Below are 26,330 nucleotides of genomic sequence, written 5' to 3'. Positions count from 1 at the left end.
TTTTCTACCTCTCAGGCTGGTGAGCCTCCGACAAGTTTCGAGACACAGGAGGTGGAAGTGTACTCAGCAGACACTGGGGTGAGAGTGTAAATCATTGCCACGACTAGTGAGACATCTGGGGACACTGGTCCATGGTTAGTGGGCACGCATGGCAAAGTGACATGTGCACAAGTGTGTTTGCTGCCTCCATGCGTGGTCATAGAAGCCTGGAAACTACCTACATGTCCATAGCCCAGGAGCTGGCTGAGTAAGTTAGTGGTAGGGCCACACTATGGAACACCATGCAGCCAAGGAACAGAAGGAAGCAACTTTTTATTACTTACGTAGAACCATTGCCAAATGGCACACTGAGAAGAGGGGAGAAAGCACGGATAGTTTATATGGTATCTACTACTATGTAAAAAGAGGAGAGAGTATATATAAGCACTTGTCTTCGAAACACAGACTATTTCTGGAAGAGCATATAAGATAATATTGCTACTATCATACCGGTATCATACCCGGTAGACGAGACCCAGGAGTCTGGGAAACACGGAAAGAAGGAGCTGCTTAGTCACCACTTTCATCTTTCTCCATTTTTGAAATTACTTATACTGTGGACAAATATTATCTATTCAAAATTAAATAAGATAACTTTTTAGTAAAGAAGGAAAAGCTGGTAATAAAATGGAGATGAGGATCAGCCGCTCGCTCCAAGAGAAGTACCTTGAATGTGTTCCAGAAGCGACATGTCCATGGGAAATCTTTACCCTCGGGCCGGCTGCCCCCACTTGCACCTGGACACTGGGCTGCCTCACATGCAGAGAATTAAAAACATGTCTCAGTATGAGCCTGAGTAAAACAGAAGAATGATAGACCCACCATCAGTGGCTGAGGAAAATTCCTAAGTGGATGCACCACAAAGATCTAAAGAAATCAAATTAGAATTGGGGACCTCAGGCAGCCCGGGTGGCTCAGCAGTTTAGAGCTGCCTTCAGCTCAGGGCATGATCCTGGAGACCCAGGATCGAGTCCCACATCTGGCTCCCTGCGCGGAGCCTGCTTCTCCCTCTGCCTGTGTCTCTGCCTCTCTCTCTGTATCTCTCATGAATAAATAAATAAAATCTCAAAAAAAAGAATTGGGGACCCCAGGGCTCTTTCATGCCGGCGGATAACTGCTAAGGCTCAGGTCGCTCCTGTTACAGCCAGGGCACAGGTACTACTTAGGGCCTTTGAGGCTCCTGACCCCGACTACTGAAAAGCCTCACTGATCATCAGGAACTCGCCTGGTTGAATGAGCTGGAGCCGAGCCCCTTCTGATCCCAGACCCCCCCAGTTCAAATGGCCCCTTTCTTGGGGCAATACTGGTGTAGAGCTGGAAGATATGTTCCCAAACCCAACCTGCCTAGCTGGGGTGCAACCTGAGGACCAATGCCACGAAAGGGACCTCTGCCAGATTTACGAGGGAGAAGGCTGGTTACAGTTGACACCACACTGGCCTCCAAAGATGTTCCAGGAGAGTCACAGGAGCCTCGGGGGCCGTGCAGGGGTAGGTGGGGGCCTTGGGGATGGTGGGCACCTGAGCACCAGAGTCCTCTGAGGCTGGGTCACCTGACCTCCCACCTTCTTTCAGGCCACCCCAGCTCTCCCCAGTCCCTTACCTCTTCCAGAAGCTTCACTCGCCAAACCCACCCCATTCAGGCCAGTCTTCAGTCCTCAAGTCCAACCCTCTCCTGACACTTGCTCCTCTGTCTAGGTACGTGGTGTTACACAGGTTCTTGTGTTTGTCTCCCTGGCTACGAGGGATCGCCTGGGGGGAAGGGAGTTACTGCATGTTGCTTTCTTCTCTCTTCCCAGCAGGGAGAGGCCCAGAGGCCCGGCTGGTGCTCTCGAGCCAGAACTAACATTCTCTCCAGTTTGGGGGGTGCCAGTTGTCCTGGTTGGTTCACGTTTGCTCAATGTCAGACTTCATGAAACTAACTGCAGACAAGTAGTCTCCTGCCCCTCTAGCCGAGACACCACCCAGTGGCCAGAAAGATCCCTGACACTCCCTTGTTACTCACCTCTAAGTAACACCCAAAGCGCTTTACTCAGGCCCGGAAGGCTTTGTGAAGTGTGGCCCCCTGCTCCTCCCTGACCCCTCTCCTGTCTTCCCCAGGCACACAGTGGTTGCTTTTCCGTCTTCCTGCAATGCTTTTCCACTCCGCTAGCCTCGTCGATGCATTCAGGACCCTGCTCAAAGACAGCTTTCCTTCCCTATGCTTTTTAAAATAGCAACCCCTTTGGGGCACTGTGGGTGGCTCAGTCGGTTAAGCGTTTGCCTTCAGTTCAGGTCATGATCTCAGGGTTTTGGGATGGAGCCCTGTGTCTGGCTCTGTGCTCAGGAGGGAGTCTGCTTCTCCCTCTCCCCTCTTGGGCCCTCTCTCCTTCCCCACCCTAACCCTCCCCCTGCTCATGCTCTCTCTCAAATAAATGAATACAATCTTAAAAAAATAAAACAAAATAAAATAGCAACCCCTGTGGCACCTGGCCCCTCTCATCTGCACCTCCAGATCCAATCACTCCCACCCGCACCCGGTGCTGTGCCCTGGGAGGCTCACCCTCTGGCTTCCAGCTTCCTACTCAGCAGAGCACAAGCAGGAGCAGGAGCCTGAGGTCTGGGTATTAATTCCCCTGCTGGCTCCTTCCTGCTGTGTGGCTGGGCACCTCAGTGATGGAGGCCTCAGCTCTTGGCAGAAGGCACCCACACAGGCCTCTCTCTCCAGGTTCTGGTAATCCCTCCCTCCCTCCCTGTTGCTCCCTCAGGCAGCATACCACCCTCGCATGCTCCTATCCCCTACATCACTGTTGGAGGTAATCCCTTTATTAAATTTTCCTTAAATTACCCAAAGCAGGGGCACCAGGGTGGCTTAGTCATTTATGCCTCTGACCCTTTGGTTTTGACTCAGGTCATGATCTCGTGGGTCATGAGATCGAGCCCCATGGTGGGCTCTGAGCTCAGCATAGAGTCTGCTTGAGATTCTTTTTTTTTTTTTTAATTTATTCATGAGAGACACACAGAGAGAGAGGCAGAGATACAGGCGGAGGGAGAACCAGGCTCCATGCAGGGAGCCCGACACGAGACTCGATCCTGGACTCCAGGATCACCGCTTGGGCTGAAGGCAGGCGCTAAACCATTGAGCCACCCAGAGATCCCCCCTACTTGAGATTCTTTCTCTTCCTCTGCTTCTGCCCCTACCCCCAGGCATGTGTGTCCCCCCCCCCTTATCTCTCTCAAATAAATAAATAAATCTTTAAATTATGCAAAGCAGCCTATCACTTTCCTTTCAGGACCCCGCTCGACCACCCAACATTCTGGGTCATTGTTTGTGAGCTGTCTCTCCCACAGCTGGACCATAAGGTCAAAGAAGGCAATGACTTTACTATACTCTGTGCTGTGTCCCAACATCTGGCTCAGCGCCTGCACGTTGTACTCAGTTAACATTTGTTGAATGACTGGATGAGGAAAGGAAGGATCAGTATAATGTGGAGAGGAGATATAGAGGCTGGAAGGACAGACAAGATTTCGGGAGGTTGTGCACAAAAGAAGAGCCTAGGATGGGGACGCCTGGGTGGCTCAGTGGTTGGGTGCCTGCCTTCTGCTCAGGGTGTGATCCTGGGGTCCCAGGATCGAGTCCCACATCCAGCTCCCCACGGGGAGTCTGCTTCTCCCTCTGCCTGTGTCTCTGCCTCTCTCTCTCTGTGTCTCCCATGAATAAATAAAATCTTAAAAAAAAAAAAAAAAAGAAGGCAGCCCAGGATGCAGCAGTGACGAGAATAGCCTCCTCCTCATGGCAAAATGTCCCTGTTGCCATCATCTTCACATTTCTCCACAACCTCTGATGCTTTCTTGGTTTGGTTTTCTTCCCACTGGAATTGCACCCCCCGGGGAGCAGGGGCCATGTCCGTCTTGGCCACTGTGCTACCCTGGAGGCCTGGTGTAATGCTTGGCATACACGGGGGTGCTACATCCACATTCACTGAATAAATGAGAGAATGGCGTCATCCAAAGGGAACCGTGAAGTGGCAGAGGACCCAGGAAGCCAGGTCAGGCAGGTCCCGGCAGGTTCAGGCAGGTTTGGCTTGGGGTAAGGAGCAGTAGTGAAGAACTATGGGGCGCCTGGTGGGGAGGGAAAGGGCTTGTAGGATGATGGGACAGCAGGGAGCTGCAGCATCAGGCTTGCAGGGGGAAGGGGGGTTAGAATTCAGTGACCGACCAGAGGCAGGGGAAGGACGGAGACCCCGCAGCGATTAGCCTGCTTGGAGTAGGGGTGGGGTGGGGAGGAGGCTGGGAGGATGAGGCCTGCCACCGTGGCCCAACGCAAGTGCTCCAGGGCCAGCCGCACTGGCCTCTTTCGTTCATTCTTTCTTCCTTCCTTCCTTTCTTTTCCATTTTTTAAGATTTTATTTATTTATGAGAGACACAGAGAGAGGCAGAGACACAGGCAGAGGGAGAAGCAGGCTCCATGAAGGTAGCCTGATGTGGGACTCAAACCCAGGACCCCAGGATCATGCCCTGAGCCGAAGGCAGATCCTCATTTGCCAAGCCACACAGGTGCCCCTCTTGGCCTGTTTCTAACTCCCTTCTAAAGTGGGAAAGCTGGGGAGCAGACACAGTTTGGGAGGACAGAGTCAGACCTGATCTGTGTTGCATTGCTAGGATAGCCAGACAGCTCAGTGGAGAGCAAGCTAGAGAGAGACGGACGCTGAGGACTCCCGGGGAGGTACTGGCCGCAAGTGGAGGAGCAGATGAGCCTACTTCTTAAACAAGCAGAGCAGTGTTTGAGACCATCCTTAGCTGGGTGGGTCAGGGGGAGGAGCCAGCAAAGACAAGGGAAGCCAAGAAGTAGGATAGCAAGGAAAGGAGAGCAATGTAAAAGCCAAGAACTGACTCTGAAGGAAGGGGCAGCCAACAAAGTCACACATGGGAGGCAAAGGCTGGGTTGGATTCCACTGAGGGCTCCATCCTAGAGGAGCACCTGCCTGTTGGCCTCTGGCCCTGGCTGGGAGAGCCAGGGGTGCCAAGTTGGGTGGCTTCCGTGTTCAGGTAGGGTTTGCTGCCTGTCCCACCAAGGCATTCCTGGGCACATGCCCTCAACCTCATTTGTGGCAGACTGCCAGTTGTCCTCCAAATCCATTCTCTTGGTCTTTCCATGGTGACATAGCTGCCAAATTTTACCTAGACACTCAGCGAAACCCACATTTCCTCACTTCCCTTGCAGTTTGGTGGAGCCATTGGCTGGGATGGGGCAGCTCCTGGGGCTTGAGATCTCCTTTACATATGCCTCCTCTCTCCTCCTTCCCCTGGGCTGGAATGCGGACCCAGTGGATAGGGTGGCAGTCACCTGCCATCACATGGATGTGAGCAGCGGGTGAGGCGATGAAGGAGCCATGTCATAAGGCACTTGACACCATCAGGCCACCAAGCCAGCCTAGACCACCTACTCAGACTTTCATAGAAGGCATATGTTTCTGTCTTAAACCCCTATGTTTTGGGGACTTTGGGGGACTCTACAGCCAACTCCTATTGGAACAGACCATTTAATCCAGTAGAAATACCACCTTAGATCAACCCAAAAGTTGTTCCAGCCCATTATTACCAGGGCTTCCACAGGATAGTGAAAGGGGCCACAGGCATTTCCCCCGACAAGATCCCCACTCTCCTTGTACCAGGAAATCCTTAGTCTCCTTTATGATCTGCTACAGAATCATATTTCGAAATCCTTCACAAATAATTTTGTCCCTATCTATTTCATCAAGGAATGGACAAGAACTGTGACTAGCAGCCTCAGTCTACCTCCCCATCACCCTCTCTGTGTCACTCTCTGGTTCTATTTCTAGCCCCTTTTCCTCCCATCCACAGGCCAATGACAGCGTGGGTATGTTATAGGAATCACTTTGCACACAGTAGCACACAGTGCATTTGAGGAAGGAACAGAGGCAAGTATGGTTGTGAAGCAACACAAAAGGTAAAAAGCACGAGCTCGGAGGGAGAATGCTGGGTGCAGACTACAGCTCCAGGACTCAGCGGGCCATGTGGACTACAGTAAGCCATTGAGCTCCCTGGGCCTCCTCGTTCTCAACTGGAAACGGGGAGGGGGCAGTAAGAAAATCTACTATTGAGATAACTGTGAGGAGTAAATGAGTCAATACATGTAAAACAGTGATTGACAAGGGTTATCAATTAGTATTAGTTTTGTTTTTTAAGATTTTATCTATTTATTCACGAGAGACACAGAGAGAGGCAGAGGCAGAGGCACAGGCAGAGGGAGAAGCAGGCTCTATGCAGGAAGCCCAATGTGGGACTTGATCCGGGTCTCCACTTGATCCTGGGATCACACCCCAGGCTGCAGGCGGCGCCAAACCACTGTGCCACCGGGGCTGCCCTTTTCTGTTGCTTTAAAAATTACATACAAAACTAATACTGGGGCACCTGGGTGGCTCACTGGTTGAGCATCTGCCTTTGGCTCAGGTCATGATCCCGGGTCCTGAGATCAAGTCCCACATCGGGCTCCCTGCAAGGAGCCTGCTTCTCCGTCTCCCTGTGTCTCTGCCTCTCTCTGTCTATGAATAAATAAATAAAATCTTTAAAAAAAATAAAGCTTCAGAAGGAAATTTAAAAAAAATAAAGCAACAGAAAAAAGAAAAGCCTGGCAATGGAATAACATTGTAATATGCTACAGTTACAGTTCTCATTAAACCATCATTATCCCATTTTATAGAAACTGTTTGGTAGTTTAGGGATGTGCCTAAGATTTCACAGCTGGTCAGTTGTGTGGCCATAAATACAAATGTCAGCAATCTTTGTACTAATGAACCACATGGCCCTCTTAGAGCAACTTCAGGATTCTAGAAAAACAAAGCTCAAGAATGTCAGTTCCTTTTACACTGTTTCCCGAGAAGACCAGGCCATTTCATTCTTGGTTTCTTAGTTTTCACTGGCTACCATTTAACTTCCCCTTGGTCAGAAACAGAGGAGCCCCCAGAGGCCAGACTGGGGTCTACCGACCTCGGAGGTGAGGTTGAGGAAGGGATGTGCTCATCAGTAATTAGCAGAGGGACTGTGGTACACTTAGGAGCCATGAACACTGCTCCTAAGTGTGTGGATCTTATTTTGATCTTGATTCTAGCAAGCCAACTATTTTTTTTTAAAGATTTTATTTATTTATTCATGAGAGACACACAGAGAGAGAGAGAGAGAGGCAGAGACACAGGCCAAGGGAGGAGCAGGCTCCATGCAGGGAGCCCGACGTGGGACTCGATCCTGGGTCTCCAGGATCATGCCTGGGCTGAAGGCGGCGCTAAACCGCCGAGCCACCGGGGCTGCCCTAGCAAGCCAACTATTAAAAACAAACATGTTTGGGACAACTGGAAAAATCTGAATATGAACTGGATATTAAGGGATACAAATGAAATCTCTGTTCATTTGTTAAGTATGATATTGACATGGTGGTTATGTTAAAAAAAGAAAGCTATCAACCCACATAAATCTGCCCCCACAGCACAAAAAACTAAGTCTTGACAAAGGTACAAATGTAATTCAGTGAAGGAAAAGCAGCTTTTCAACAAAAGGAGCTGGATCAATTGGACATTTACAGGCAAAAGCGGTGAACTCAGCGGTGCCCCTGGTGGAGGTGGAGGACATGATGATCATGGGCAAGAAGCCCGACCCCAAGTGCGTCTTCACCTATGTGCTGTCGCTCTACAACCACCTGCGGTGCGGGAAGAATTGTGTAGCCTCCCTGCGTGCACGGCCCGCCTGCGGCAAGCTGCACCCACCATCCAGGCACCGTCCCCTCCCTGTGCGCCTGCCCACTGCTGCCCTGTCGCGACATCGCGACACCCTCCCCTGCATACACACGCTGCGTTTTGATAAATTATTGGTTTTCAAAAAAAAAAAAAAAAAAAACTCACATCTTAAATAAAAATGTACTCAAAATAGATTAAGGATTAAAACATAAATTTATAAACATGTTACCAAACAAACAGAAAAAGACTTTTGGGGAGCCAGGGCTGGGTGAAGAGTTTTTAGATCTGACACTAAAAATACCCAGAAAAGAAAACACTGATAAATCGGTCTTCAAAATTAAAATCTTTTTGCTCTGCCGAAGATCCCATGGAGACAACACGAGGATAAGCTGCGGAGTGGGGAGGCGTGTCTGTAAACCACACACCTGACAGAGTTCTTGTATCTAGAGTAAAGAAATCTCAGAACAAAGAAACAATCCAGTGAGAAAATGGGCAAAAGACTCCAATGGATTCCACCAGATAGCAAATAAGCACATCTCACCATTAGAAAAATACAAGTTAAAGTCACAATGAGATATTATTATTGCACATCTGTCAGAATGGCTAAAGCAACCAAAAATAGTAATACCAAATATTGGTGAGGATGTGAGGAAACTGGATTACTCATACATTGCTAGCAGGAATGAAGATGGTACAGCTACTCTGGGAAAGAGATTCCCTCTTAACATTAAACCTGCAGTTAACAGAGGACCCAGAAATCACATTCTTGGATGTGAATTGCAGAGAAACGAAAGTTATGTTTACATAAAAACTGATACACAAATGTGCATAGCCGCTTTATTCATGAGAGGCCAAAACTGAAAACAGCCTCGAGGTTCCTCAGAGTGTGAATGGGTAAACACACTGTGGTACATCCATACCATGAAATATGACTCAGCCAAAAAACCCAAAGGAACTACCGACACACAACCTTGGATGGCTCTTACTCATGCTGAGTGAAAAAAACCAACTTTGTAAGGTTCTAATTTTGATTCCATTTATATTAACAATCTTTTTTTTTTAAAGTAAACTCTATGTCTAACATGGGGCTCGAACTCATGACCCTTGAGATCAAGCGTTGCATGCTCCACCAGCTGAGCCAGCCAGGTGCCCCCATTTCAATTAACAATCTGTAAATACAATTATAAAGATGGAGAACAGAAGAGTGGCTGCCGGAGATTATGGAGAGACAGTACGAGGAAGGTGCTGGCAGTGATAGAAATGTTCTTTATCTTGATTGTGGCAGTTGTTACATGAATCCACACATGACGAAACTGTACAGAACTGTGCACACACAGAGGACAAGGTGAATCCAAGTAAGCTCTGTGGGTTGTACCGATGCCAGTCTCCTGGGTTTGACACTGCATCTGTTATACAAGATGCTACCGCTGGGGGACCCTGGGCCAAAGGTACATGGGACTTTTTTTTTGGGGGGGGGGGCAACATCCTGTCAATCTGTAATTTCAAAATTAGAAAGAAAAAAAAAGGTCTCTCAGAGAAAGATGTAGGATGACCTATTTACAGACTAAATGGCACAGTCTTGGTTTTACTTTAAAGCCCCAGGAAGAGAGGCATGTGGGTGGCTCAGTTGGTTAACGGTTCTCTGACTCTGTTTCTGAACAGATTGTGATCTCAGGGTCATGAGATTGAGCCCCCCACCCCCACTCAACTCGTGCTCTCTCTCTCTCAAATATATAAAATCTTAAAAAAACCAAAAACTCCAGGAAGAAAAAAATAAAGGAAAAAAAGTGGGAGAAATCGATGAAACAGAATTAAAAAGATGTTGCTCAGTGTTGAAGCTGGGGTGAAGGATATACAAGGAAAACATACATACTTTCTCATTCTGTATTTGAAAATTTCCAGTGTAGAAAGTTTCATATAGTTCCCAGGGATACTTAGTCCAACAGAAGGACTAAACTTTTATCTGTCTGCAGTCTTATTCATTCTTGTGACTTCTGAATACAAATTAAGTTCAAAGTACATCATTTGGGGATCCCTGGGTGGCGCAGTGGTTTAGCGCCTGCCTTTGGCCCAGGGCGCGATCCTGGAGACCCAGGATCGAATCCCACATCGGGCTCCTGGTGCATGGAGCCTGCTTCTCCCTCTGCCTGTGTCTCTGCCTCTCTCTCTCTCTCTCTCTCATAAATAAATAAATTAAAAAAAAAAAAAAGTACATCATTCTGTTTCATTTGCAAAGTTTTTATTATGATCTTTTATTGAGAGCTCATAAATCGCATTCTTAAATCTGGCTCTGTTTACTACTTTTTCCCTCTGAGAAGTCTCCCAAAGTTATAAAAAATAGAAATTTATAAATATACGTTGAAAATTATGCACAGTTTTTACACAACAATAGTCAGGTCAGCCTTTCAACCTTTCTAATCATCTCCCTGGGGCTCTCATCCAGAATTACTCAACAGCCCAAGTGGCAGCTCTGTCCCAAACCCACCTCTCCCCTCAGCATCGTGGCATTGGGCAGGTGCTGCTTTTGGACAGTAGTGGTGAAAGAGGAACAGCAGATGTGCTGACTGGGGTGGCTGCTCCGAGAGCAGAGAAGAGCAAACTGGAAAGGTCTCAGCCCTGGATCTGCCAGGGTTCAAACCTGGGCCTGTAAACTCAGCTGGCCAAGAACTGCCAGGAGCCGGATCACAAACTCAGCAAAGGCCCACTCTGACTCCAGTCCAGTAGGAGGGTTTCAGGCCACTACAAACCTGAAAAAACGCTCCGTAGCTGGAGAACTCAAACATCTCCCGGGCATGCCTCAGGGACTGAGGAGTGGCTCTTTGCCTTCAGGCAATGGGATTGAGGGCCCTAGAGCAACTGTGAGGCCAGAGGAACATGGAACCCGCTGTCAAGTTTTTCAAGTTTTCAGTCACCAACAGCATGGAAGATGAGAAGAGGACTCTGGAAGCAGAGCATCAGGAAAGTTCAGTATGGCCCTGAGGACACTAACCCAGGGAACAACTTGTTTATCCTGTGTGAACTTCCAGGAATCACAGGCATTTTTCTTCTTTGGACTTGGGTTTTTAAATCTCTTCCTTTGGAGACCAGCCAAAGGGGATCAACTTACGCAACATCTTCCTTAACATTTGGGTTTTTTTTGTTGTTGTTTTTGTTTTTGTTTTGTAGGGTACATCAGGATGAAGTCTTCTCTCCCCAGAGAGGAAAAGAGGTGGAACAGATTCAGACCTGCTTCCAGAAGAACACCCTGGCTTGGCCTGCAGGCTCTTCCCAGCCCACTTGCACCATAAGGTAGGACCATGGCCTTCTGTCCGCAATGGACTTTTGGCAGAATGGCCAGGCCCATCCCTCAAAATCTCATTCTCCACCCCCACTCCCCACTATCAAATCTTCTTCCTGTTGTTTAAAATTGGTGATTCCTCTACAAGTCACAGTATCAAATATCCACTGATTTAGGCTCTTGTCCAAGAAAACTTCTTTTCCTGGGATGAGGCAGGACTTAGTTGGCAGTTCCCAAGCATACATCCCACAGAGGGACAGGACAGTCAGGGATAAATCCCTCAGGAGAGCACGCTACCCTACAAGTGCTGATGACAGAGTCAGTGCTGCCCTTAAGTGTCACTCTCCTCTGTGTTTAACATCATCTGTGCAGACCTGTCTTCTAGGGTTCAAGGAAATAAAGTCCTGACACAACGGAAGTACTGGCTGCTCCTGTGCCCCACAGTTTCACCAGGTTGATTAACAAAGTCTGATCGTTACCATCATGCCTTCCTCCACCCAAATATCCAGTGAAAACAGGTAATCTTCATATGGAGTTTGCTATCAAAATCATGCTCAGTCGCACCCTGCTGCCTTAGCTTGACCATGAGGAGGCCACCCTCTCTGCTTCCCTCCAGTGGCTTTAACTGCCCCCAGGAGAGTGGTGTCTGCGTCTCTGTACAAGGCAGGCTTCCTTCTCGGCTCACGAGAGGGACCTAGAAAGAAGAGGAATCCATGGAGCCTGCCTGGTGGGGGCCCCACCTGCTCTCCTTCTCCCTAGAGGGGGACTCTAGGGAGCTCTAGGGTGGTGAGGGCTGGTCCCCAGGCTGCAGGACACTCAACTTCTTTCCAACAAGAGGTATATATAGGGGATGAGTGAGGAGAGGGAAAAGGAAAAGAGGAGCTTTCCCCAAGGCTCAGACCCACTGGGGAGCCTCTCTTTTTTGCCAGGGAGCAGAAAAGACCACATCAGTTGGCCAGAGAAGCCTCTCCGCACCCAGCCTCCAACTCACTTCTTCCTGCGAATCTTGGGTTTCTTCACAGGTCGCAGATAGGGGTTATCAATGACGGTCTCTTCCCCGTTCCGGCTTCCTGATAAGGAGGGGTTCTGCTGCAGGACAGAGGTGTTCTCCTTCTCGGCTCCAGAATCATCCTTTGAGCAAAACCCGAAATAAAGCAAAATACCAATGGCATAAGGAAAGAGATCATGCCCATAATAAGAACTACTATTAGCATCCCTTTCGTCAAGAAATTAGAAGCCTAGAGACCACTTTCTTTCTAATGTATCTATCTCTGTCCAAAGAAATGAGCAGGGGCCAGCTATCAGAGGAAGATGAGACCAACAGCTTGGACACGGGGGAACAGAGATCACCAAACTGTGAAACTCCTGAAAAGGCAAGGGCATGAGTTAGAATAGAGCCCTGGCAGGGGCAGGGAGTCAGGGACGAACATTTAGATCCTCAAGGAGGAAACCCAGCCTATAGGAAGATAAAGAAAAAGAGAAGTGACCCATGATGTTTTGCAGGACACAGGGCCAGAACAAATCATGTGCACAGGGCATCTCCTGGACCAAACTGAATGCAAATCATAATTGATCTCCCCCAGATTCTCAAATATCTGGTACCTGCAACAGGTACCAACGATCATATTGCAACAGACGCCAGACATTTCTTGAGCCCTGAGGATTCCCACCAGGGCAAAGACAGCATGAAGGTGCCAACACAGGAATGCCAATGATAATCCCCATCTGTGACCTGTGGGTCAGCTCTTCCAGTTTGCTTTTTGAGGAAAGTGATTTGGAAGAAAAGTTTATAGGTTTACATATATTCAACATGATCTCGATTAAAACATTTTTTAACTATAAAGTGTGTACACATAGTAAAAATAGGTTGAAATATTAAAAACAGATTCTGGGAATATGCGTGATTGATTCTTATTATACTCTCTTCCATTTTCCAAGTTCTTTAAAATGAGCAGAAGCTGCAGGGTAAGGTGGAGAAAAATCACATCAAGGACCTGACCCAGAAGCTCAGGCCAGGCTTGAAGGACTAGAAGTGACCAGAAGAAGCTGTCTGGGCTGCGCCCCCTGGTGACTGGTCACTGAGATTCCCATTCCTTAACTGAGGCAAAAGAGGACCGGACCTCAACCAGGAGATTCTGTGGTCAAAAGACAGCAGGGTAGAGGATACTGTGATTGGATGACATGAATGACAGGTTCTCCCACAGGGATGGCAGGCCTAGGACAGGGACTCCAGTCTCAGGCTTAGAGAGCTTCAAGAAACCCTTCAGATTCTGCTGCACGCCCATCCCCACCCCACCAATTCTGTTGGTGCAGAATTGCACCAACAATTTTTGGAGGGACCAAACCCAGCTCCATCCAGGGTCCCTGTGCTTTGCCTCCCCAAAACCTGATTCAGTGGGATCACAACGTGATCTAGGGTTGTTGTGGACTTTCTAAAGAGGCTCTCTTGAAAACAAGTGCCCCAAGGTCAACCTTGCTCATGCCAGGCACGGGGTCTGACCATGATCGGACCTGCCTGGGATATCTGGTTCCCAATCTTTCTGAAGTTCTTAATGGCTTATTTAGTAACTCACCGCCTGCTCCCCTATTGTCCTTTCTCTACTGGAAGCTCCCTGTCTTGCAGTCGCTGAAAGCTCATTTCAACCATGCCTGAAGTGTTTCCTGAGATAATAAGGATGGAAGGGCCAACCAGGGGCACAGAAAGGCCAGCCCTGGAACCTCTGCCGGAGGGCACTAGGCTCCCTCCACTTGGCTCACTTGTCTCACAGGGCCAGGATGTGGGTCCCGAGTCATCGGACAACAGCTTCTCTTCTCCCAAGTAGAGCTGGAAATGTTGTCACTTGCTTGCCTCTTTCAGGGACAGGCAGCCTTGACATAGGGATAGGAGTGGATAAAAGTAAAGTACCAAACTAACTGAGACTTGCTTCTAAAAGTCTGTCGGGAGCTCCCGGGGTGAGCTCTGGTGAGCCCCATGTACCCTGGGGTGACTGCAGCATCTCACAGTGTCCAACACTGTTTCTCTACACTGACCGTGTGCACCCCTCCGCCCTCACCTCTCTCCTGACCCCCAGGCTCGCACTGCCACCTGCACCGCCACCTGCTCACTCCACATCTCCACCTGGCATCCAGGAGGCGCTTCAAAGCTCTGTGCCAGAAACTGAACTCCAGCCTAGCCCCTGAGCGCCATCTCTAACCTTCCAGCTTTTTAAGACAAAGCGTCCTCCTGGCTTTTCTTTCTCAGACCTCCTACATCCAAACTGTTAGGATAACTTCTTGGCCTGACTTTCAAAGTATAGGTAGGATCTGAGCACCTCCACTCTCTCGAGTGCAGGCACCCTGCTGGACCCACCAGATCTCTTGTTAAGACTACCGCAGCAGCCAGCAGGCCTCCCCCCTAGTCCTGGTCCCTCTGCTGTTCCACACTCTCCCCTGACACCCATCTCACCCCATTACAAGCCAGTTTCCAAAAGCTGCCTGCAGGGTCCGATCTAACCCGCCCTCTGCCTCTCTTCCCCTGCTGCCCTCCACCATGGCCCGACTCACCTCTGTGTTGTTCCTCAGGGCCTCTGCACTGGCTGTCCCTTTCCAGAACGCTCTTCCCCACATAGCCACATGGCTCACTTGCTCACTTTCTTCAAGTCTCTTGTCAAATGTCTCCTTCTCCGTGATATCTACCCTGACCACCCTATTTAAAACCGAAACTTCCATCTTTTACCCTGGATCTTGTCCTGCCCGGTCCCCTTGCCCCGACAATAGCATCTGCATCTTTAATGTACTGTGAATGATTTATTTACATATCACATTTATTGGTGTTCCCCTACTGCCGACACACAGGCTTCCAAAAGGCAGATGTTTCGTTTGCTCTGTTCACCGAGGTATCCCAAGCACTCAGAACAGTATCTGGCACATACAGGGACTGAATCAATACTGGCTGAGTAAATGAATGGTCCTTTGTTCATAAAAGAACAAAAGTTTAGACTGCTATTGTCTGCAGGAGGCAGCTAGTGCAAATACACAAGGGGAAAAAAATGCTCTTATACGCTAATTCAAAATGAATAGCCCCTTTATATGTTCAAGTAGATGGAGAAACAGGAACCAGGTTAAACAAAGTAACCACCTAGCAACAGTCCTTGAAAGACATGCTGCCACTGCTAAGTGGAAGAATAATTTAAAGTACCTGCTGTTTAATTCACTGTAATGACATCTGTAAAGCATACATAGAAAAGACAAATGTCTATATTGTGGTTTACGTATTATAGTTACATTCCACAGTTATATCCATACAGTGGAACACGATGAAACCATAAGGAGGGCTAAAGAAGCTTCTGACCTCTACATACGGAATGCTCACCAAGATATATCAATAAAGGAAAACAAAGGGAGAGTGGTCTGTGATTTGCTATTTGTGTTAAAAATGAGGAAATTGCATATTTAGAAGGATACATGAGACTGGTGATCCTGGTGGCTTTGTAGGAGGGAAAGTGGATGACAGGGAACAAGGAAGGGATAAAGACTTTTGGCCATACATTTCTTTCTACACGGTAAATTCTGAAACAGGATTCTATTTGTCATTCAAACAGAATAATACAAATAAATCCAATCAATTGTATATCAAGTGTTGCTAGAATCCTTTGCTTGAGGTCTTTTTATATTTATTTATTTATTTACTTTTAATAGAAAAGCAGGTGGTCATACAGCCTAAAACGGTGGGAGGCTGGGGGAGGGGAGCATACAATGGGTGCCAGGAGCTGCCAGGCACCTGATGTCTGTTGCTGGGTTAGCTGTTCCTATTCTTGCTTGTTATTCGTGAGGACACAGATTCAGATGTTAGGGTCTGCAAGCCCGGTCACGTTATCTGGAAAGCAGAGCCAGGCCAGCGTGACTCTGAGGGTCGGGTATTCCTACTCTTTGCAGTCTGGCTTGGCTTCTCAGTGCCCTGGAGCCCCACTGGCGGCTCCAAGGTCCTGCAGCCTGGGTTCATTCACTGGCCGACCTCGCCTGGGTCATCACCTGGGGTGTCAGGTAACACATCTGCAGGCCATTTAGCTACTTGGTACTTACAAAGGGATGGTAGTTTTGCTTAGAAGAGTCCTCCTTTTCATAAGGTGAACCTCATCTTAGTCCATGACCCAATCACCATATCTCACACCAAATTAACTGAGTCCAACACGGAAGTGTAGAATAACAAGTTCCTCTGCTTTAGGTAAAGCCATGGGCTTCCAGCCCTAATTCTGAAAGGAATAATCCAACATTAAAGAAATCTGTGTTCAAGCAAGGAGGCCTGTCGGCAAATAATAAAAGACAGCAGAGGCAACTTTCCACCCCCATACTGGGGCTGCTGGCTGCCACCTGCTGCATGGACCTTGGAGAACATGCAGAATGCTTGGTTCAACTAAAACCACCAAGGCATCCTTTGCTTCAAAGCCAGGGCTGGTCTTAAAGGATGGATGAATATGGTAAGTGGACCATAGGGCCCTGCAGGCCTTAAAGGCATCTGAGTGTCTCACAGTTCTGTGGCTGTACTTGGCACTTTCTCACAATGATGCAGGAACAAGAGTGGGGTCTTATACTTGTATGTGCTGAGTACAACCCATTGATAACCAGATGAGAACATCCACGAGTTATGAAGGGCACATCTCACCCACCGCTATCCCTGTGCCCGCGCACTCTATCTCCTCCCCTGGGAATGAAATGCCCATAACAAGGCCAACCCCTCCACCATGCCCTGTCCCCTAGATCCCTTACCTCTCACCTACCAAAGACCATCAATCCAAAATGTTTCTTTCTCTCCTGCATCCTCTTTTCCTCTCTACCAGATCATTCCCATCAGCATACTGACATCCTGTTATTTCTTTTATCTTAAAGAAACAAACAAAAATAAAAACGCCTCTCTTAACGCCTTAACATCCCCTCTTTGGCCACCACTTCATTTTTCTCCTTCCCTTTACAGCAAAATTCCTTGAAACAATTGTCAATAGGAGCGCTGCCCAACAGAACTTTCTGCAATGGCATGTATTCACATCTGCACTGCTCCATATGGTAGCCACTAGCCATAGGTAGCTATCTGAAAAGTGGATGGTGTGACTATGAAACTAAGAATTTGGGGATCCCTGGGTGGCTCAGTGGTTTAGTGCCTGCCTTTGGCCCAGGGCGCGATCTTGGAGTCCCGGGATCGAGTCCCATGTCAGGCTCCCGGCATGGAGCCTGCTTCTCCCTCCTCCTGTGTCTCTGCCTCTCTCTCTCTGTCTAAAATAAATAAATAAACAAACAAACAAATAAATAAATAAAAATAAATCTTTAAAAAAAAAACTAAGAATTTTTCGTTTTATCTCAATTATATTAGTTTATTTTTTAAATTTCTTTTTAAGATTTTATTTTTAAGTAATCTCTACACCCAACATGGGTCTTGAATTCATAGCCGAGATCAAGAGTCCCATATTCCACCAACTGAGCCTGCCGGGCACCCCTAATTTCAGTTTAAATGGACACATGTGCCTACTGTAACAGCACAAGTCTATACTTATGAAGCCCAATTCCTCTTCTCCTTTTTATCCTTACCCACTCCCAAGGCGCTCACCCCATCTCATGGTTTTAAACATGATTGACATATTGGTGACTCCCTAAGTTGCATCTTTAGCCCTAATGGCTCCTCAAACTCCAACTCATATATGCATCTCTCCACCTGACACCACCACCACCTGGATGTCTAATAAGCATCTCAGACTTCCCTGTTTAACGGGAACTCCTGCCCCTCCACCATCCACCTGGCCCACCCAGGGGTTCCCTATCTTGGCTGAAGGCAACTCCACCTTTCCTGTTGTTCAGGCAAAATGCCTGGCATTCCTCTTTGGCTCTCTCTCTCTCTCTCATATCTCACACCCACACCACTGCTTGGCTCTGCTTTGAAAATAGTGTAAAATCTGACCAAATTATCTATCTGGCCACATTTCATTGTCTTCGCTTCTACACCCTCAGTTTACTGCAGAGCCTCCTAAGATGTCTCTGCTTCTGCTTCTGCCCTTACCTTCTGCAGTCTACTCTCAACTCGACTGACCTTGTCAATAAACCTATATCAGATCCCAACCTTCCTCTGCTCAGAATTCCCAATAGCTCCCACCTTACTGAGAAAAAGCCGTCATGTTTAATATGGCCTTTAAGATGTTCATGTCACCTTGGGAGCTTTGCTGTCCTTTACTACAACAGCTCCCACCTCAGGGCCTCTGCATCTCCTATGCCCTCTGCAAGGAATGCTCTCCTCCCAGATATGTACAAACCTTGTTCCCTTCAGGTCTTCCCTCAAATGTCACCTTCTCAGTCACCCTATCTAGTACCACATTCTCTCATACCCATATTACTTCCTATCTCCTAATTTATCATTTTTCCGTAGTGACACAAGGGCAGGAAGTTTTGTCTATTTTGTCTCCTACTAATTCCCCAGTACTTGAAATTGCCTGGCTCCAGCAGATACTTGTTTGATACTTGGTGAATGGATGAATGAAGCCCCAGGACATGGACTTGTCTCTCACCCAAGAGATCATGTCACACTTGGATCATCATGAGCCCGTCATGCAAGCCCAGAGACCCAGGGTAGGTGGTGTCTACTTCACAGGGTGACAGGCTGAGGGCAGCAGGGGTGAGTTTTGGGGGTACTGTGAAGCAGGCAGAAGGCAGGACCCACCGTGCTGATATGAAGAGGGAGGTTCTCTGTGTCTGTCTGCTCATCCTGCTCCGAGGAATCCGTCTCTTCCATCTGTTGCATCTCCAGCTCCGACGGGAGAAGTGCTGTCAGGTAGGGGATGGTGAAAGGCCTGGCAGCGATCACTGGGAAGTTGGAAGAGAGGCACCATTCCAGTCATAGCGTCCTTGCAGCTGCCCAACAGCCTTACAACAGAGTCGTGAGCAGCAACGAACGACAGTCATGGTGACGCGCTCTCAACACTCAATCAAGGTCACGTGACATCCTACATGCTATCTGTAATCCTTGCCTCCACCCTATTAAGTACAACTGCCAGCCCCATCTTACAGATGAGGACCCAGGCATGGAGCAGCCTCGTCAAGCACAAAGAAACTGGCAGAGTGGCATCTCAATTTGGGCAATCCGACCTCAGAGCCCACTTTTACAAGTATAACTAAACTCATGGGGATCCCTGGGTGGCGCAGCGGTTTGGCGCCTGCCTTTGGCCCAGGGCGCGATCCTGGAGACCCGGGATCGAGTCCCACGTCGGGCTCCCGGTGCATGGAGCCTGCTTCTCCCTCTGTCTGTGTCTCTGCCTCATTCTCTCTCTCTCTCTCTGTGACTATCACAAATTAAAAAAAAAAAATTAAAAAAAAAAAAAAATAAACTCATAACTGGGGCTGAATCCTCACAGAGTATCAGCTTAGTGATCCTAGATCCCTCTCAGCCTCATTTCTTGAGCTCGGATATTGATCTCTTCAGCCTAAAGGACTGAAGTCCAAAAACTGCACCTGAGAACTCTCTGGATGCAAGTTATATATCCACCGAACCAGAGGGCACTTCAGGTGAGTAAGCATTCCAGTTCTTCCAAAAAGCACGGATTAAGAGAAAAAATTATTAATAAAACAAAAAACCAGGGGCACCCAGGTGGCTCAGTCGGTCAAGTGGCTATCCTGATCCCAGGGTCCTGGATTAAGCCCAGCATGGGGCTCCCTGCTCAGCGGGGAGCCTGCTTCTCCCTCTGCCCCTCCCCCTGCTTGTGCTTGTTCTCTCTCTCTGTCAAATAAATAAAATCTTAAAAAAAATTAAAAGAAAGAAATCATCTACATATATTTCTATAGCAAAATGTGATTAGCAGGAGACACTGAGATTATTTTTGCTAAGGCTCTGATGTAGGGTCCTGTATTCATTCAGAAAGAGCTAAGCCAAATTCTATCTACCAGCTGTGTGACTTGGAGCAAATGACTTCGTTTCTTTTCTCTAAAAGCCTCAGCTAATGGTGGTGGTAACAGTTCCTAACTCATAGGTTCACGAGAGGATAAGGGGTGTGATTAGTACAGTGTCTGACACTTATGAACTGTTAGTAGCTCTTACTCCAGGCCCAGGCACACATGAGCACTCAATAGGGCCCGGCTAACTGAATCAGTCACCCAAACCAATCTCTCTCACTCACATCTGAAAAAACTGAGGCCTACGGAGATGAAGCAATGTGGGCATGCTGTGAAATGGTACCACTGAGATGAGAAATTCAGTGACATAGAACCTGTGAAAGGACATCATGAAAGGCAAAGACTGGGGGGTGTTCTGTAACTGCCCTGCCCTCCTACTACCAGGGCTGCCACTTCTACTGCCCAGGGTCAGTCATCCTCAAGGTAGCTGAACCTCAATCTCAAACAGCCAATCCCAAGAGAGGCTATAACATTTTACAGTCACCAGTTAGGGACAAGGCCTGAAGACCTGGGAAAAGGAGCCAGAAATGTGAAGAATAAGCTGCCCCAAGACAAGGACAGAGCTTTCATTTCTTCCTACCATACTAAAAGGGAAGATAGTGCAATTATTTCAAATGACAAGGCAGGGTACACCGAGGGGAGAGATTCTCACATGGAAACGTGCTGACGTCGTCTTTGAAAAGACTCTGGGTCTCGCCTGTTTTCGCCATAAAGCGGGTGAGCGCACGCTCCACATCTCGTCTCTGGGATGCAGCCTTCTCTCGCAGGACCTGGTAGTCTGACACAGGCTCGCGGTATGTCTGTAAGGAGAACAGCAGAAACACTAGAGTAATACCAATGGATCATTCTTGCTGTTGCGATGTCCTTTCACCCTCTCAATGACCCACTGACATTATCTGGAGCCGAGATCCCCAAGAGCAGTGGAAAGCAGAAAGAAAATTATGTAACTATCACTAATATTTATTTTTAAGTTAAAAGTTAAGAAAGGCACAGACATTTACTATAGTGATTGCCCCTGGCCTTCAGGTAATTTCTGGGACAGCTGGTCTCAGGCATAAGAAATGCACCCCAAAGGAAGAGTGGGAATCCTCCACTCCGACCCAGGAAAGCCTTGACAGGGGGCACCCAATTCCACCGGTGTAATGTGACATCCTGCAGTATGTGAGCGGCTGCTTAAGTATCGGCTTGCTTTCTTTTCTTTTCTTTTCTTTTTTTTTTTAAAGATTTTATTTATTTATTCATGAGGGCCACAGAGAGAGGCAGAGACATAGGCAGAGGGAGAAGCAGGCTCCCTATGGGGAGCCTGATGTGGGATTCGATCCCTACGGGGAGCCTGATGTGGGACTCGACCTGAGCCAAAGGCAGATGCTCAACCACTGAACCACCCAGGTGCCTTCAGCTTGCTTTCTTAAACCCAACTTTTGCAAAGTGGATACGCTGTCCCAAAGGAGTCCCTCCAAGAAACACAGACTGAGGATATTAATGTAAAAGCAAGTTGAACAAGAAAATGGTGGGCTGGGATCCCTGGGTGGCGCAGCGGTTTGGCGCCTGCCTTTGGCCCAGGGCGCGATCCTGGAGACCCGGGATCGAATCCCACGTCGGGCTCCCGGTGCATGGAGCCTGCTTCTCCCTCTGCCTGTGTCTCTGCCTCTCTCTCTCTCTCTCTGTGTGTGTGACTATCATAAATAAATAAAAAATAAAAAATAAAAAAAAATAAAAAAAAATAAAAAGAAAATGGTGGGCTGACACTCCTCTGGCTCCTAATTATGAGCTCTTCAGCAATCACGTCATGGAGTGTAAGAGAACCGAGATCTCATGAGGATGAGAACTTAGCTACAACATTTTAAACTGTAACGGTAAACTGACATTTTTTTATTTTTTATTTTTTTAATTTTTATTTATTTATGATAGTCACACAGAGAGAGAGAGGCAGAGACACAGGCAGAGGGAGAAGCAGGCTCCATGCACCGGGAGCCCGACGTGGGATTCGATCCCGAGTCTCCAGGATTGCGCCCTGGGCCAAAGGCAGGCGCCAAACCGCTGCGCCACCCAGGGATCCCGGTAAACTGACATTTTAAACATGACCAAAAAAGCAACTACTCTTCATGATACAGAAACTAGATTTTTTTTTTTTTGAAGATTTTATGTAGTTATTCATGAGAGACAGAGAGAGACGCATAGATACAGGCAGACGGAGAGGCAGGCTCCATGCAGAAAGCCTCACATGGGATTCAATCCTGGGTCTCCAGGATCATGCCCTGGGCTGAAGGCGGCGCTAAACTGCTAAGCCACGGGGGCTGCCCTGCTAAGCCACAGGGGCTGCCCGAAACTAGATTTTTGAAAGCAGCACTGGAACCACTTGGCAGTATCTACTAAAGCTAAACACATGCATCCCCGATGGCCCAGCCATCCCACTCCTGGGTATATGTTCAACAGAATGCAAACATATGTGCACTAAAAGACATTAATGGGTTGAACCATATGTATATAATTGTGAGTATCTGACAGTTGTTGATTTACAAAAATTGTAGTTCCCATGGTTTAACCTAAGCTAGAATGTTCACAGCAGTGCCATTTGTGTAGGCCAAAACCTAGATTAGCTCAAATGCCAAAAGATTATATATATGTTGAATAAACTTCAACTACATGCAGCAACATGGAGGAATATCAAAAATAATGTTGAGTGAGAGAAGCCACATAGTTTACATAAATACAACAATAGACAAAAGAATTTATGGTGATAAAAATTAGATTGCCTTTGGGAGCTAGTCACTGAAGGGGAATAGGCACCTTTAGGAATGCTAGTTTATGATGGTAGTGGTGTTTTTTAAAGATTTTATTATTATTATTTTTTAAAGATTTTATTTATTTATTCATGAGAGACAGAGAGAGAGAGGGGGGCAGAGACACAGGCAGAGGGAGAAGCAGGCTCCATGCAGGGAGCCCAATGTGGGACTCGATCCCAGGTCCCCAGGATCATGCCCTGGGCTGAAGGGAGATGCTCAACCGCTGAGCCACCCAGGGATCCCTAAAGATTTTATTTTATTTTATTTTATTTTAAAGATTTTATTTATTTGTTCATGATAGACAGATAGATAGATGGAGAGAGAAAAAGAGAGAGAGAGAAGCAGGCTCCATGTCGGGAGCCTGATGCAGGACTCGATCCCAGGACTCCAGGATCATGCCCTGGGCCAAAGACAGGCACTGAACCACTGAGCCACCCAGGGATCCCCTAAAGATTTTATTTTTAAGCAATCTCTGCACCCAACGTGTGGCTTGAACTTACAACTCTGGGATCAAAAGTCACATCCTCAGGGTGCCAGGGTGGTTCAGTTGGTTAAGTATCTTCGGGTCCTGGGATTGAGCCCTGCATCAGCTCCCTGCTTGGTGGGGAATCTGCTTCTCCTTCTGCCCCTCCCCCATTTGTGGTTTCTCTCTTTTTATTTTTTAAATTTATTTACTAATGAGAGAGAGAGAGAGAGAGAGCGGCAGAGACACAGGCAGAGGGAGAACAGGGTCCATGCAAGGAGCCTGACGTGGGACACAATCCCGGATCCCCAGGATCAGGCCCTGGGCCGAAGGCAGCACTAAACCACTAGGCCACCAGGGCTGCCCGGTTTCTCTCTTTTAAACAAATAAATAAAATCTTAAAAAAATAAGTTGTTATTCTTTGCACTCCACGTATGAGTCATTTAAAAAAAAGTAAAAGTCACATCCTCCACCAACTGAGCCAGCCAGGTGCCCCCATGGCTTTTTGTTTTTCTTTTGTTTTTTAGCTCTGGGTGCTAGTTCAATGTATATGTACACTTAGAAAAAAAATCATCAAACTGTACACTTATTATCGTGCTTTTCTGTGTGTTTGTGATTTTTTTTAAAGTTTACTAAAAAAAAAAAAAAAAAAGAGGTATTGGAAATATTTGGAAATATTCCCACTGTTTTTAATGTTAATTCAAATGTGTCACCTAAATGTAAGTTCCCCTATCTATACTTAAACACAGAAACAGGATTTTCAGACATGTTTAAAATCTTTTCCAAATAAGCTTTGCACAGTGGCAGTATCGTAGCCAATGGGGTTTATCTGAGCATGATTATTGCTAATTAAAATCTTACCCAGGGATCCCTGGGTGGCGCAGCGGTTTGGAGCCTGCCTTTGGCCCGGGGCGCGATCCTGGAGACCCGGGATCGAATCCCACGTCGGGCTCCCAGCATGAAGCCTGCTTCTCCCTCTGCCTGTGTCTCTGCCTCTCTGTCTCTCTCTGTGTGACTATCATGAATAAATAAATAAAATCTTTAAAAAAAAAAAAAAAAATCTTACCCAAATAAAAAATTTAGGTGATTGTGAATTTAGGTGGATTGGATTTATACTTGTCAAAAACATTAAAATGCAAGATCTTATAATTATTTTTAGGACAACTGTTTGAGATGCCTGGGTGGCTCAGTGGTTGAGCATCTGCCTTCAGCTCAGGGCATGATCCCGGAGTCCCGGAATCGAGTCTCACATCGGGCTCCCTGCAGGGAGCCTGCTTCTCCCTCTGCCTATGTCTCTGCTTCTCTCTGTGTCTCTCATGAATAAATAAATAAAATCTTAAAAAAAAAGAAAAAGACAACTGTTTGACCTTCAAGAATCTGGAAATGTAATAGAAAAGTTTTACAAAGGGTGCCTGGGCGGCTCAGTCAGCTAAGCATCTGCCTTTGGCTCAGGTCATGATCCCAGACTCCCAGGATTGAGACACACATCGGGCTCCCTGCTTAGTGATGATTCTGCTTTTCCCTTTCCCTCTGTTCCTTTCCTTCACTTGTGCTCTCTCTCTTTCACTCTCTCTCCCAAATAAATATAACCTTTTTAAAGATTATTTGTTTATTCAGTACATTTCTGTTGTTCGAGGCCACCTAGTTTGTAGCACTTTGTTACAGCAGGCAGCCCTAGGACACTAACACAGAGCCCACTGGTCAAGGACAATGGCTGTGTTGCAATGGTGGGTGACCATCTATTCCTGAGGTATGCACAAATGTCCTAGAGGACTTGCCCCAACAGCCTGCCTGATGGCCACATTTGCACCAGTACATGGGGTGGAGGGGAGGACAAAGGAAGTGTGGAAAACCCCTGGGCACACCACATCTTCCCCAGGGAAGGTGAAACTGCTAGTCTGGCAAACCGAGAATACATCTGAACCATGGAAAACATAAGCCTCCTCTACCAGATTGTGTATCAATGAGGACAGAAATTCTGAACCACTCTTTTACCAACAAACTTTTGGACTCGAGTCTGACAGTTGGTAGGAACTGAATACTTTTGCATTACTCACAGCCCCCAGTGTGGCCCCATCACTCACCGGAGTTTTGATATAGGTGTGGGGGTCAGGGAACTCAGGGAAGTGGCTGGGGATGTGTGGCGGGTGGGGTCGGTTCTGGCCAGCAGTGAGGGCCTTGGGGGTCACCGGCTGGTTGGTCACTGGAGCTGCAACAGAGTTACAACCTATTACTCCTACATCCAAGGCTGTGGGTCTCTACCCCTTCCCTCCTTTCCTTGAAGTAAATGCCAGACCTCCATGTTCTCTGTACAAGCACTTTGTATTTCTATCAATAAAGATCCTTTAATGGTTTGAGGACCTGAGGAGGTCATCCCTGTAATGCTCGGCCCTGTTGGATGACCTAGGGGGCCAGTACCACATACCACCATCTGCCTGCATGCTTCTCAGGTAGGTGAATGGGGGGCTGTGACAAGGTAACTACATAGGGGAGCATGCCAAGGAGCTAAGGAAATTGAGTGGGCTAGTAGTCTTTTTTTCCATAGAACCCAGATGACAAACACTGAGCGAGGCAGGGTAGGTCAGTGTGGGCTAAGGGAAATAAGGAGGGATTAAAAATAGCCCTTTCCAATGCTACCCCGAGAGAATTTCTTAAAAAGGTGCCAGCGTGAAAAGAGTGCTGAGAAAAAAATCTAGTATATTCTCCCCAAGGTCCTACAAGCAACAACTAGGTACTCCCAAGTCAAGTTTATGGCCTCAGTTTATCAAAGGCAGAGGTCATCAAACTTTTTGTGTCAAGGGACAGAGTAAATATTTCAGGTTTTGCCAGCTATACAGTCTGTCACAACCACTTAACTCTGCCATTATAACATGAAAGCCACCATGGATAACAGGTAAATATGGCTGTGTTCCAATAAAATGTTATTTACATAAACAGGCAGTAGGCCACATTAGACCTACAGGCCATAGGTTACTTGACTGAAGACTGAGGCCTTTCACATTTTTCAAACAGTCCTCTTCTGGGACTGAAGCACAGGAGCCACAGCAATACCTCAGACATGGGTTACCTCTCTGGTAACTAAACTTCACACCCCCATCCTATTAACCTAAATGAAGATCATATTGCAGGTAGCC

The 26,330-nt window shown here is 47.4% G+C and overlaps 1 protein-coding gene across 9 annotated transcripts in view; it reads right to left on the bottom strand.

The window, feature by feature from the left end:
* Positions 1 to 357: 357 nt before the first annotated feature.
* Positions 358 to 26,330, bottom strand: part of TAF8 (TATA-box binding protein associated factor 8) — a 31,590-nt gene continuing 5,617 nt past the window's right edge. Inside the window, exons 5-11 of one of the 9 annotated variants that reach the window (XR_007401439.1) lie at positions 25,281 to 25,405; positions 20,600 to 20,747; positions 18,722 to 18,864; positions 16,789 to 16,901; positions 16,105 to 16,274; positions 13,617 to 13,911; positions 12,036 to 12,174 (exon numbers count right to left, since the gene is read on the bottom strand). Coding sequence is in view for 5 of the 9 variants with exons in the window: in XM_025418775.3 (XP_025274560.3) it covers positions 17,128 to 17,289; positions 18,722 to 18,864; positions 20,600 to 20,747; positions 25,281 to 25,405 (578 nt within the window). In the remaining 4 variants the exon portion in view is untranslated. The other 8 variants (XR_003124716.3, XR_007401438.1, XR_007401440.1 and 5 more) reach the window with 8 other exon arrangements.

The sequence above is a fragment of the Canis lupus genome, chromosome 12 (assembly GCF_003254725.2).
Source record: "Canis lupus dingo isolate Sandy chromosome 12, ASM325472v2, whole genome shotgun sequence".
NCBI lineage: Eukaryota > Metazoa > Chordata > Mammalia > Carnivora > Canidae > Canis > Canis lupus.
This window is presented reverse-complemented; position numbering and strand designations above follow the sequence as displayed.